Below are 14907 nucleotides of genomic sequence, written 5' to 3' on the forward strand. Positions count from 1 at the left end.
GGTAGTAAATTATTATTTCACATTTTTGCCACATCTATTGATATGATAGAATGTTGCTATTTTGAAACTGGATTCCCTCACACTCATGCAGTGGTACAATGTATCAACTTCAATTTTTAAAAACTTCTGAACGGTGTCAATTTTGTACTTCTAATATGAAGGAGCACAGGTCCAGCAAGTACTTGTAAAGCATTTTCAGACAGGAGCCTTGACACCTTGAGCTTGGACAGTAAATGTCGGTAGGCTAACGGGCTTTGGGAGGAACCATAGTGCATGCAACATGAATACCAATCAAAAGCAGAAAACCTGGCTGACCTACACTTCCCTCAGCCCAGAAATCACCTGATGTCAATTGTGGAGCCCCTTTGCTGTCCAGACTAAGTTCATCCTGCTACAAAGAATATGACTTAGTATCATTCTGGTTAGTGTATTTCTGCGGAGAGCCTTGGCGATTCTTGTAACAGGTTCAACTGCTATTCATGTTCGGACTCGAATAGAATAAATGACGACATTGGCAAAAGGCGTAGTAATACATAATTCTTGAACTAACTTTATTGAACTATGCTTCAAAACCTAAAGGGTAAGAATAGCACGCTGATATTCACTTGTTCATCAGTTATAATTGCACAGAACCTATCGATAATTCGGACTGATCTGTCTCATTACTTTATTACTTATTATGGCCTTATTCTCTCATCTAAATCAATATTTATTGATGAAACCACAGGGACTAAAGGTTTTTCGCAACCAGTTAACTGCTATGATTCTACAAGTCTTTCTCTTATCCATTCCAGTTTGACCCTTAGTCTTTATACTGATTCTCACTCCGTGCATTGATCATATGGTCAGAAGGAATTGTTGTTAATGTATTAGGCAACAGTCCTAGCATAGGAGCGAAATAAAGTGGTAAGGCCCTTTTACCAGCTTCACGGCTTTCCTCATGCTCAGGCCTTATGACAGCTAATTAGTTTACCCCCTACATCTGGCTCTATGAATGGTTGAATATGATATCCCCCATCATCTTAAGGATCCCTTCCCGTGGCTGACACACAATAAGACAAACTACCCCACACCCCGCTAACCACCCGCTTGTTACAAGATCTCATTATGGGGCCCATGGTGCAAATCAAGATGGTGGAGCAGTAGGCTGGGGAGGTCATGAGGGGCACAAGAGTTACAGCAACAGCCCCTGCCCATCCAAGGAAGCTGAAGTCCCCAGACAGGGCAGAGTGAAGAAGCTTGTCTCTTCACAGTGTCCCAATTCCTCCTTGGCGATAAGATGTCCATACGTCCTGGGCTTGGGTGGGAAGTGAATGAGTCTGAGTGACTGAATCTGTGAAAAAGGATGAGTGAGCCTGGGTAAGTAAGTGGGTGATAGAACGCTGACTGGAAGTGAGCTGGGCACCCACCCGTCCCCTTCTCCTCCTCCCTCCCCAAAAATCTAGCCACAAAACAGGCTGTAAGAGGAAAAAAACCTAGGCTGAAGGGCAATCCCCTTCCAATCCCCTCTTTTGTATGACTGCTGCCGAGACCAGCTCAGAGTGTGTACCACCAGAGGCCAATGTGTGTGTTAGTTAAACCCAACTCCTTAGCTTGTCCCCAGTCCTTCCCAGGAAATTGGGCCAAGTCTGTTTCACTCGAGCAAAAGGCATAAAAGGTTTTGTTGGTGAACTCTGCTGCCTGGCACTTTATCTTGATCATTTTTATTAATTACTCTTTTTAAATTATCAGCCTCAGAGATTACACCACATTTACCACTGAATTGTCAGAGTGGCTAAAATGACAGTTTAAAGAGATCTGTCTGGAGCAAACATGACCTAAATGTCTCAGAATCTTTACATTGCAGAAAGAGGCCATTCGGACCATCGAGTCTGTACTGGCTCTCTGAAAGAGCCCTCTACCTAGATTGACTCCCCTGCCTTATTCCCATAATCTTGCACATACTTTCTTTTCAGATAGCAATTCAATTCCCTTTTGAATACCTCAATCAAACCTGCCTCCACCACCCTTTCAGGAAGTTCGTTCCAGCCTCTAACTACCCTCTGGGTGAAAAAAAAGCCACACATCACTTTCACTCCTTTGGCCAATTATTTTGAATCTGTGCCCTTTAGTTCTTGATGCTCTCTCGCTTGGGAACAGTTCTCAACGATATATTGAGGAGCCAGTTTGACACATGAGGCAAGATTTTCCTTCACTATTCTGCTCCAAGTTGGCATGTCAGTGAAAATAGAGGTTAAAATGGGATGTTGATGCCAAAACACCATGCCCTGGCAAGGGACGTCCTGGAAATATGATAAAGAATTCCATAAATCAAAATATTTTCCCCTTGACTGATTTGCGTTCGTATTAAAGGTTTAAAAATTTCCAGTATCTCAGTGACCATTAGCTTGACGGGAAAATCTTTATGAAATTGTTTAATCCTGATAGATTTAAGCTTTAAGGAATTTACAATTACTCAGGCAGAATTTTAGTTACTGTGCAATTTCCTCTATTTTACATTACCCTTTGAACGTAAGTGACACTTGGCTGTATTAAAAGAATTTTAAAAGGAACTTTTGTATTTACAGTAATTATCATATTTCATGATATGTCACAATCTACTTTCGTGATTCTGTAATTTTTAGAAACCTGATAGAGCTGACAGTGAATGTGATGCCATCCAACACCTTAAATTCCTATGAATGATGATTTCCATTTGGAGTTTAATATTAGACCTGGGGTGAGAGGAAAGGGGGGAACATGTGTCCCCCACCCCAGTCCTAGTTGCATTACTTTTTCTGGTCATACTTGGGATGGGTGAAGGAACTGCCCCCAATAAACAGTATATTTATGTCTGAGACTGGGCGTAATGTTCTCTGGAATCCTGGTCCTGATTGCAATCATTAGAGATTCCTTATTGCTGTTACCTTCTTAGGCAGTACCTTGGTGTCGAGGATGACTTGCTTTCATAGTATCTGAGTTCTCCGGTGACTGGGGAGTCCAATTTGTGACCTAGTCAGTGTCACAGGTGGGGCAGACGGTGGTTGGAGGAGTGAGTGGGTGGGGTGTCCAAGTTGCCACAGCAGGGAAACTCCTCTGTAGTTATGCAATCAGACTTGTCGCCTTTCTTGGAGACAATCATGATTATGGCACAGCTGAGATCTCGTGGTGTGTTCTCTTTCCAAATAAGGGAAATTAGGTCATGTATTTGCACCAATAGTGCTTCTCCACCATGACTTAGTGCTTCAGCGGGGATTCAATCCACACCTGGTATCTTGTTGTTCTTTAGCTGCTGGATGACCTTTTCTACTTATTGCCGGTTTAGGGTTGTGCTGGGATGGTTGCGGGGTGGCATGCTGCGGGATGGGGTTGAGGAGACTCACGTTGAAGACAGAGTCTTTGTCAGCAGTGGGCTGTGATCTTGGGTGGTTGGGCTGTAGGTGGCCTTGACTGCGCTAAAGGAACCTCGCGCATCATGGTTGTTGGCTAACTGCTGGATTTCCAGGGGTTTCTCCACCCACCATTTACTCTTTAGGTCACGGGCTTTTTGCTGGACCTCAGCCTTCAGCCATCTGCAGAGCTGCTCTCGTGCTCGAGTTGGGTTGCTGTTTCAGTTTCCGAAAAACCTCGAGCTTGTGAATGATCAACTCCTGCATCTCCTGATCGTTCTCATCAAGTAAGAAGTTTACCCCAGTCCAACGCCGGCATCTCCACATCGTTCTCATCAAACCAGTTTTGGTGCTTCCTGGTCAATTGACCAAGCATCACTTTGCAGGTGCTGATTATGAAGGCCTTGAGGGCAGAGCAAGCACACTGGACACTGTGGGCCCAATTTTACCATTGTGTTGCACCTGTTTTCGGGCACAAAAACTTGGTAAAGTTGGGCGTGAGGTTAGTAGCATGATCCGCACCCATCTCCAAACCAGTTACCCCTTTACCAAGGCCCGAAAATGGCCATGATCGGGACCATGCCAGAAACAGGCGTGATGGTCATTTAAATGTATTTGCATGCATTTAAATTGACTTAATGGACTGCACGCCCAACTTTACCAGCACTTCCCTCTTTACCACCATGTTCGCGCATCCGGAATCGGTGCGAAACAGATATGCTCCATATAGGTCCGATTCGGGAGCTCCATCAGTGAGGGCGAGTGAGGAGGTTAAGGGCCGAGTGTTCGACGGCTCTCTGTTGAGATGGGGGGGGGGGGGGGGGGGTTGGTATGACGGCTCTCTGCTCGAGATTGGTGCGAGGTGGGGGTGGGTGGGTCCGCTGCCACTCTGCTTGAGATTGCGGTGGGGGGGGGGGGGGGTGGATCCACTGCCATTCTGCCTGTGATCAGGGGGGAGGCAGGGGAGCAGCAGTCTATCATTTTTTTACACTATATCGTAAATCATTTGAGGGTTTTAATGTGTTGAGATCATGTACAGCAATTCCAGGTAATTGATTTATAGGGACTGAATGTTTCTATGTAGAATTTTTACTGGCATTCAGGTAACTGAATCATGAATATTCTTGCTAATCTATCATTGTTGTGGTTTCTTCTGACTATTCCACTTTACACTCATTGATTTGCTCTGAATTTCACGTCCTCTGTGTTCTCAAGACTCTGATTTTAAGTCCCTTTCACAAGGTCTCAAAAATATGGCACTCTGGCCCCAATCAACCTCTTTTAAACCATTGTTTTCCTCATTGATTCTGCATCTAATTCTTATCATTGTTAATTGTTGTTTGAACTATTAATCTTCACTGGTTAACTTTTTCCCCCAAAGTATAGGCCTAAACAATATACATATATATTGAGCCATTATTTTGATTATCCGGTATCACAGTAAGATAATTAAAATATTAAGTGAAAATGACACAATGATAATAATAAACTAGATGCATTTCCCATTGTAATACAATCTCCGTGGGTGCACTTATCACAAATTCCCCAAAAGAGAACCACTAAATCAATCCAACCAGCTGATATTCTGCCTCCAGGTCACTACATGACGAACTGATATCCCACCAGTGTGAAAGATGTATATATCAATGCTCAGTGCTGGTCTTTTAAGCTTCATAGAATGAATGGGGGAGGCAATGGCCTAGTAGTATTATTGCTAGACTATTAACCCAGAAACTCAGCTAATGTTCTGGGTTTGAATCCCATCATGGCAGATGGTGGAATTTGAATTTCATATAAAATATCTGGAATTAAGAATCTACTGCTGACCATGAAACCATTGTCAATTGTCGGAAAAACCCATCTGGTTCACTAATGTCCTATAGGGAAGGAAATCTGCTGTCCTTACCTGGTATGGCCTACATGTGACTCCAGATCCACAGCAATGTGGTTGACTCTCAACTGTCCTCTGAAATGGTCTGGCCAACTATTCAGTTCAAGGGCAATTAGGGATGGGCAATAAACGCTGACCAGCCAGTGACTCCCATGTCCCACGAATGAAATAAAAAATGCAAACAGTAAAAATAAACAACTCTAGCCCAGAAATATATTGCTCAAGAGCACCAGTTGCCTGGAAATTCTTTTTGAGCAGAATCACCTGCTCCCTCAACATGGTCAGCCTCACTTCGGAAGCGGAAACGTGGAAGATACAGCATTTGGATAAAACATTTTATTGCTTCTTTGTTTCATCACTGTTCAATGTTTCAGATGAATATTTTTATCTATGGCGTTTTACAGTTCACATTCTTGGGATGGTCAAACATTCTAATGTCATTCTAGGATCCAGAAAATTCCAAAATGCAGAAAGATTTGGTCTCAAGCATTCCAGACTGGAGAGGCTGCAGACTACACACATTCACACCTATTATTGATTCCACAGCTTGGAAAATTTAAGTTATTTCTCCAGTTTTCCATATCGATTTCTTAGTTTCATTTCAACACTTGACAACTTTTTTCTACTTCAGAGAATGTGTCATTCCACAATTCAAATTGTGTTCACGGAATAAGTCGAAAAATAGCACTGTTCCCCCTTTTTTTGTAACTAAATGTGAATATAACTGAACAGTGTTTCACATAGTCTCAGCACATGACACCATGTGGATATGTACAGCTATTTTGACACCTTGGCATCGGCACCATTTTTTACTCAGAATGCGAGCATCACATTTGTTGCCTGTGAGATGGTGGTGTTGAAGAGCTGCCTTCTGGTGTAGGTACACTTTCAGTGCTGTTAGCAAGGGAGTTTCAGGTTTTTGACTTCTGCTACTGGTGCCATACATTTTCAGGTTTTTGGTCAGCTATTTCAACCAGTTTTTTTGCCCCCTTACAAGAACAGCAAAGCAAATAGTTCTCTTGGGCATATCGCAGGCTAGTGAATATAAACTGGGCTAAATTGAAATGGGATCATCATAAATCCAGTCAGCATCACCCATACTGTAATTTTGAATGGTATCAGGTTAAGCTCATATTGGAGTCAGGGGACAATTAGTGGATGGATCTCATTTATTAGCAACTTTTAATAAGTTTGTTTGCAATAAGCAGACAAAAGAGTTACAATTAAGCAAATATATCAAGTCTTTTTAAAACATCTTTATTTGAGCAAAATATTGTTTAAAAAAAGATGCTTTGTTTTTTTAAAAAGCTAAAGATCTTTTGCAATTCTCCATCCTTACCATTTAAATCACTTTAAAATATTAACAAATACCAGAAACTTAAATAACAAGGTGTAAAATCCCTTAAAATGGTTTTGACATTTTTTTGTTCTCCTAATGGAAGCAGCCGCCAACTCCACCTAATGTTTCTGCCCATAAAGAACACAAATGTAAGATCTGATTATTTGAGACTTGACAGGTTTCTACCACTGCTGCTCTCGTTCCAGCTATTAGGAGGTATGTTGAGAGCAGTTAAAATCCATTTGCTTTCAGGTTTTAAAAAAATGTCTGTGTTGGGAAGGACCTGACTTTCAAGCACTACTCCATCACCCACGTCATGGAAACTGTAGAATTTGAAGTGTAGAGAATTACAAAGGATAAAACACAATTGTGCATGTCAGTATACGAGACAGCCTTATTACATGCCGAGATTTGAAGAAGAGGAAACACGCTCGTTGTTACTGAAACTGGTCAATGGAAGATGGTCCAGGGGTCTCCAACTATCTTTCCCTGTGAGAACTGATTGGTTTATGTTCAAGGTCAGGAATTCTACATGTGGGAAACCTTAGGTGCAAGCTCAAGTCACATCACATTGTGGCAGAGTATACTGGCACTTCCATGTGCTACCAAGCAGTGCCCAAATTTCCTAGATGTTTCAGCTGGCAACATGATTGGTACCTCCTGTAAAGCAGCACAGCTTTAACCAAACAACTCAGCAGAGAATGGTTGTAAATGTTATTAATTCCACTGCAGAGGTTGCATGAAATTTTGCATTAAAAGTTCTTTCCCTATAATGTTGGCCACGCTTAATAGTTTGTACATAGTGCAATTAAAGTTCAACACAATACATTAAATAATCTACTTTAAATTTTATTTTTGACATCATGGGGCTATACGTTTTCTAAAATTTTCATATGCCCTACACAACTTGTTTTTGTCATGTATTCACTCTCCGACATTCAGGAGCAAGAATCCACAAAACATTTGTGGATGACAGTTTATTTTAATTGCATTGATATTAACTTTTAATCTTTTCGAATTTTTGATAAAATGTATCTCTCAGTTGTTCGAAAGCCAAAACAACGACATCTTCCTTGTTGTCACAGAGTTCTTTGAGAGAGGTGCTAGGAAAAGAAAGGAAAAAGTAGTTTGAAAACAGCAGTATAGCTAATGTTATTCTGTTTTCTCAAGAATTCAAAACAATGGGAGTGGACAGGTGATGAAAATTAAGAGTTTTATATTTTACATGAACCTTAGTAAACACAGGGTTACACACAACTTCTACATAAAATCAAGATGTTCATACTGAACTCCATTGCTGTTGATTTTCAAAGAATTTATTTCAACAAATTTACAAGAATGATGACTGTATCGGTGCCTGCTCTTGCCCTGAACTGGAACACTTCATCAACTTAGCTTCTAATTTCTACACTTCTCTCACCTTCACATTGTTCACCTCTGACAGTTCCTTCCCCTTCCTCAACTTCTCTGCTGGCATTCACTCCAAGCCCACTGATTCGTGCAGTTTCTTAACATATATTTCTTTACACCCTCCTTCCTTTAAGGACTCTATTGCATTTTTCCAGGTTTACCATTGCACATTGCATCTGTCCTGATAGTACAATCTTCTACAGAAGCACTCCTGATAGGTCTTTCTTTTGCTTCAACTAAGGATTCCCCCTTTCAGTGGTCGACAGTACCCTCAATTCTGCCCTTACTATTTGCATATCTGCTCTCACCCCTTACCTACTCCCTCCCAGAACCATGGTAGGGTTCCCCTTATTCTCACCTTCCACCCCATCAGCCTCTATATTCCAGACCATCCGTCATAAATTCTGCCAAATCCGCCTACCCCTTTAAGCATTCCGAAGGGACAGTTCCCTCCTTGACTCTCCCAAAAACTTCATTCCCATCTCATGACATCTTTCCATTCAAACGCAGGAAATGCAACACCTGTCCATTTATCTCCTCCCTGCCCAATGCGCCAAATACTTCTTCAGGTGAAAGTGGTTTGCAGTGTATTCCTTTTAATGTAATATAATCTACACACAGTTCCCAATGTGCTCACTCTGCTCTACAATGGGGAGACCAAACACAGATTTGCTAATTGCACTGCAGAACACTGTAAGCATGACCCTGGGCTTAATTTTAATTTCCCATCTTGTGGTCACGCTGACCTTTCTATCTTCAGCCTCCTACAGTGTTCCAATGAAGCTCGATGCAAGCTTGAGCAACATCACCTTGTCTCTCAATTAGGCACTTTACTCAACACTGAGTTCAACAATTTCAGAATGTAATCACTGCCCCATTTTGTTCCTTTTTTTGGTTTCAGGTTTTGGTTTTATTCATTCTCCTCATGTCAGACAGCAGCTATTCATCACACTGCCTTGCATATCTCCTCATATTTTACTTCTTGTACCATTAGCATTTCCTTTGGCCCTGCCCCCACCAACTCTTGTCATTTAATCTCTTCTGCCTACCATCCTATCACAAACCTTCCCTTTTGTTCTTTTTGTACCCTACTCCCTTTTGTCTGCTTAAAATCTACTGGGCACAATCTTACCGGCTGTTCACACCCTGCTTCTGCTGCAAGTGAGGGCAGAGAATTTGGCACTCGGCCAAATCTCCGTTCACTGCAGCAGGACCAGAAAATCCTGATGGTGTGAATGGCCAGAAGATTCTGCCCATTACATTTTTAACGTTTCCAGTTCTGATGAAAGGTCATAGAAAACAGGAATAAACCATTCTCCCTTCGAGCCTGCTCCACCATTCAACATGATCATGGCTGATCGTCTAGCTCAACACCATACTTCCATGCTCCCCCATACCCCGAGACACCTTTAGAGTCTAGAAATCTATTTTTTTCTTCAATATATTCAACGACTTGGCCTCCACAGACATTTGTGGTAGACAATTCCGCAGGTTCACCACACTGAGTGAAGACTTTTCTCCTCATCTCAGTCCTAAATGACCTACCCATATCCTCAAACTGTGACCCCTTGTTCTAGAACACCCTCCAAACAGAAGAAACAACATCCCTGCATCCAGTCATTCCAGCCATGTCTGAATTTTATACATTTCAATTAGATTCCCTCTCATCCTTCTAAATTGCGGTGAATACGGGCTCAGTTAAACCTATCTCTCCGCATATGACAATTCTGCCACCCCAAGAATCAGTCAGGTAAACCGTCACTGCACTTCTTCTACGGCAAGCATATCCTTTCTTAAAGGAAAGGAGACCAAACCTGCACACAATTCTCCAGCTGTGGTCTCACCAAGGCTGTGTACAGCTGCAGTAAGACATCCTTGCTCCTTTATTCAAGTCCACTTGCAATGCAGTCCAACATACTGTTTGACTTCCTAACTGCTTGCTGTAATACCTGCATGTTTGCTTTCAACGACTAGTGTACTCGGACCCCAGGTGCCTTCATATGTCAACATTTCCCAATCTATCACCATTTAAATAATTATCTGCCATTCAATATCCCCTTTTCAAAGTGCATAATTTCACATTTAACCATGTTATGCATCTGCCATGTATTTTCCACTCACTCAACTTGTCAAAATCACCTTGAAACCTCAAGATCCTCCTCACAAGTCACATTCACACCAAGTTTTGTGTCATCAGCAAATTTAGAGATGTTACTTTTGGTTCCCTCATCCAAATCATTGATTTATGTTGTGAATAGCTGCAGCGCAGACACTGATCCATGCTGGACCGTACCAGTCATTTTTAAAAAAAACATTTATTCCTACTCTTGTTTTCTGTCTGCTAACCAATTCTCAATCCATGCCAAGATATTATCCCTAAATCTCATATGCATTTTAATTTTGCATACTAAACTCTTACGTGGGACTTTATTAAAAACTTTCTGAAAATCCAAATACTCTACACCCACTAGCTCTTATCTATTCTACTAGTTACATCCTCAAAAAAACTGTCAAACATGATTTTCCTTTTATAAATCCATGTTTGCTTGGTCAAATCCCGTGAATATTTTCTAAGTGTCCTGCTTTTGCATCCTTTACGTTAGACTTTAGCATTTTCCCTGCTACTGACGTTAGGCTAACTGGTGAAATTCTTGAGCAGAACCAAACATTCTTCACTGCCTCATCCTTAATAATAAGGAAAATAAGTTGTTTATCACAATCAAATTATTTTGAAGCAAAAAAATGCTACTTGATCACATCACATTTCTTCTCCAAGATAAATATAACAAAACATGTACAAGCTCCAAAAAGCCTGGAAATCATGCAATAAGAGGATTCACAAGAAAGCCTATCCAATGTGTTATTTTACAGAATTTCCAGCTATTAACAGTCAGAAAACTGGAAGCATCATTAATCAAGGGCATGAACATGTTCCTTACTCATATCAAACAAAGTTTCCAGGGTTGTTTTATATACAAGAATCATTTTCTAAGATGCCCAATGCCCCCCCTCAAAATTAATTCTGGATTATTGTGCAGAGCAGCAGTACAATCTCTTAAACATTAAAATTATTCATTAGAAATCAACATGCAATGGGACTGCACGAATTGCCAATCTGGCAACATGGACTTAATACTGTCCTGGTAATCTGTCAAAACATCATACAAGAAATTAAGTGCAGATTTTCCTTCATACCTGATTGAACTAAGAGTTATTTGGAACTCATTAAGGACGTTATAGGCTTCTCCCAAGTGCAACCTAAGCAGAGAAAAATTAAGAATGAAACATTCAGTTACTTCAATTATTTTTTCCATGTTGGTATCACATAATTCAAGTTGTACTGCAGCTCGACTTACATGTTGTCATTTAACAAAGCCTTCAAAGAACCATGTCTGTAGAAGTCCAAAGCATAAGCATTCAGTGGCATTCTCCTGCCTTGCTGGTCATACTTTATCAAATTTAACACAGGAATGTTGCTTGAGCTAAGTTCAAGAGTACGTAAAGCAATCTGCAATGATAAATTTCAACAGGTTATGAGATATTGGTTGCTTTCTAACTGATAATTGGATATTTGGGCTTAATTTTTTCAAAAGTGGAACTGAAAGACAGAATATTCACAAAACACAAAAATGTTTTCCAGCACAAGTATCCTCTCCAACCCCATGAAACAAAAATGCTAAATAACAGTTACACGTCTGATCAATTCTCTTAGTATTTTATTAACCTCATTCTGGATTTTTAAAATTTGTCAACATTTCAACCTCAATTCTCAGTTTCCAGACTGTGGCTTTTCCAACAAATTACTGAAATTGACATTTCCTTTAAATTTGCACTGTCTTCAGTAGTTGTCCACAACATATGCAAATCATTGACAATAATGCAAACTTGGATCATTAAGTTCATATATGTTATTATCCCAACCAAATCAGGTATGGTATTGATGTGCATATGATTTACTGCTCACATTTGTGCCCTCCTGAGGATCTTCTGGAAATTTCCTTTGAACCAGTGCAAGAATTCCTGAACTGAGAGTTGTTCTAGCGAATCAGGTACATTCATTTTCACCAGCACCTAGACGCTCCTGTTTAAGATTTTTGCAGTGCAGGAACCTTTATCGCTTCCGAAGGGTAAAGTGTGTGCTAAACGACAGACAACTGTTGGACAATGCTAACTATGAAGTGAAGCTGTTATTGACTCAGAACCCTGCAGCCAAAGATTCCAGAGCTGAAAACCAACATGCTCTCCAATCCACACTTAAAGAATCTGTAATAAATCAACTCAATGGCAATAAATAATGCATATCGACAGCTCAATAACAAGCTCACCCTACTCCTCGTCCCAGCAGAAACATTCTGTTCCTCAACCTCCCACCATACACAAATTTGAGCTCATCCAAAACTCTACTGTTCGTAGCCTAATCTGCATCATATTTCCGACAGTTTGTACCCATTGTCGTCCAGTACCTCCCTGGAGCGGAGAAACTACGACATCTTCTTTGGAGCCTTCAACATGTCATCGATGAAGACAAACACCCCCACAACTTGCCTTCAAACAACTGCGCAACCTCAGACTATTGCTCGCAGCAAACTACCCAGCCTTCAGGAGAACAGCGACCACGACACCACACAACCCTGCCACGGCAACCTCTGCAAGATGTGCCGGATCATCGACACGGATACCACCATCACACTCAAGAACACCACCCACCAGGTACGTGGGACATACTCATGCGACTCGGCCGACGCTTTCTGCCAATCTCATAACATCTCAAATTTAGAATTCTTTCCTTCACGCTTAAAACACTCCACGGCCTCATCCCTATCTATGTCTATAGCTCCCTCCAGTCCTAAACCCCTCAGAATTATGTGCTTCTCAGCATCACCTGATTTGATTCACTCCATGTGACATGAGGAAATAGTCAAAGGCACTGGATGCAGCAACAGCTATGGGACCTGACAATATCCTGATAGTACTGAGGACTTGTGCTCCAGAATTAGCCGAGTCCTTAGCCAAGCTGGCAGAGCTGAGTGGTTCCATGATATCATGTCACATGCTTCCAGAGTATATCAGGGACACCCAACCAAAATGACCTTCTCAGCAAAGAACGTGCTACCAAAGTGACTTGGGCACAGTGCACCTAACTGGGAAGGCATTCGCCTTCCATAGTGCTGTCATCAACAGCACTACAGATCTGAATTTCAACATTGACATCCCTAAGTACCTTCAGCTGCTGAAAATATATTGATCTCAGATTTTAAATTAATTTTTGTGCCAGAACATTTCATACTTCTACCCTCATTTGCATGGAGAAGTGCCTTCTCTTCTTAAAAGCCTGTTTCTGATTTTAAGATTATGTCCTTTATCCTCAACTCCTCTATCAATGGAAAAGAGTTTCTCTCTACCTACTTTCAAAATCCTAAAAGCTCAATTATATCAACCCTGAACCTTTTATATTCCGGGAACCCAAGTCCAGTTACGTAATCTCTTCATACTTTAGCCATTGGAACCCTGGTAACGTTCTGGTGAAACTGTGCTGCATTCACTCCAAGGCCAATATATCCAAGGCGAACAGAACTGTGTACACTACTCCAAATGGAGTCCAACCAGGACTTTATCTAGCTGTAACAAAACTTCCTCCACTTATATTCCAACCATTCAGATATACTGACCCCTAGTGGAAACACCACACATTCACGTTTTACAACAGCAAAGGGTGGATAAAAGACTTATTCGATAGCAAATATACTTTTAAACTAATGAGAAAAAAACAAGCTGGCAGCTGGTTTTCTTGCTGTAAGGCTTCAACCAACTTGGGAAATTGCTTCCCTGTAGTCACTGTAGAAATCACAGCAACTTGAAGTGTCAGCCTGTCTCACTTCCATAGCCTGATGTTTTTGTTTCAACATTTCACTCAACTTTTTGTAGTTGACTAAGTTTTGGTTACATGTGCCCGGATCCCTAATTCCATTTGTGCCTGCGCCTTTCTGGGTATTCCACCATTTAATTGATCATTTCTCATTTGGGTGAAAATGGATAACCTCACACTTATCAACATTGAAATTCCTTTGCTAGTCTATCTTTTCAATCTATCAATGTCTCGGTAATTTTATTTTCCTGTCTAGACTACTTACCCTTCAACCAATACCCCTGTCATCGGCAAACTTGATAATAATGGTTCTCCATTATTAGCCAAGTCACTAATAAATATAGTAGGTAGTTGAGGACACAGCACAGATCCTTGTGAGGCACAGCTAGTCACCACCTTTCAGCTCTGACAAAGGGTCACCCTGACTCAAAACTTTGGCTCTGTTCTCTCTCCACAGATGCTGTCAGACCTGCTGCGTTTTTTCAGCATTTTCTGTTTTTGGTTCAGATTCCTTTATCCTTTCAATTAGTCTCAGTCTTATTCAAACTTTGGGAATATTTCCACAAACTCTCCACTTCTCTATTGTTCTTTAAGTCCCTCCTTAAACTTTACCTCTTTGATCAAGTTTCTTTGACTCAGTGTCAATGAACTTTTGGAGTCATTTTACTAGGCACAATATAAAACCAAGTTGGTGCAGTTGTTCCATATTTAACAAAGGAAGAACTTACATTGTCCACATTATAGGTCTTGAACAGGTCCAGATTGGTAATTCCAGATAAGCATGTAAATGGAGATACAGCTGTTGTTGGATGATTTTCAGGTGCAGTCAATTCAGTTACAAACTTAGTGCAAGTTTGAAGAGGTTGAGCACTTTCAAAAGCTGTGGAGGAGGAAAGCCAAAGATTATTAGTACTGCTCAGGTGTTAGGTTTTCATTTTGTTTATAAATTGCACAATATTAACTTTGGAAGTCAAATAATTGAGTTGAGAGTCCTGGAATGCTGTACTTACAACCAGTGTTTATTTTTCAAACA

The 14907-nt window shown here is 40.9% G+C and overlaps 1 protein-coding gene across 1 annotated transcript in view; it reads right to left on the reverse strand.

Moving 5' to 3' along the window:
• Positions 1-7426: 7426 nt before the first annotated feature.
• Positions 7427-14907, reverse strand: part of LOC144493854 (putative ATP-dependent RNA helicase DDX60) — an 84010-nt gene continuing 76529 nt past the window's right edge. The window contains exons 34-37 of the mRNA XM_078213427.1: positions 14603-14754; positions 11365-11516; positions 11204-11266; positions 7427-7701 (exon numbers count right to left, since the gene is read on the reverse strand). Of these exons, the coding sequence (XP_078069553.1) occupies positions 7596-7701; positions 11204-11266; positions 11365-11516; positions 14603-14754 (473 nt within the window). The 3' untranslated portion in view covers positions 7427-7595. The remainder of the gene's footprint in view (positions 7702-11203; positions 11267-11364; positions 11517-14602; positions 14755-14907) is intronic.

Source organism: Mustelus asterias, chromosome 1 (assembly GCF_964213995.1).
Source record: "Mustelus asterias chromosome 1, sMusAst1.hap1.1, whole genome shotgun sequence".
In the NCBI taxonomy this organism is placed as follows: domain Eukaryota; kingdom Metazoa; phylum Chordata; class Chondrichthyes; order Carcharhiniformes; family Triakidae; genus Mustelus; species Mustelus asterias.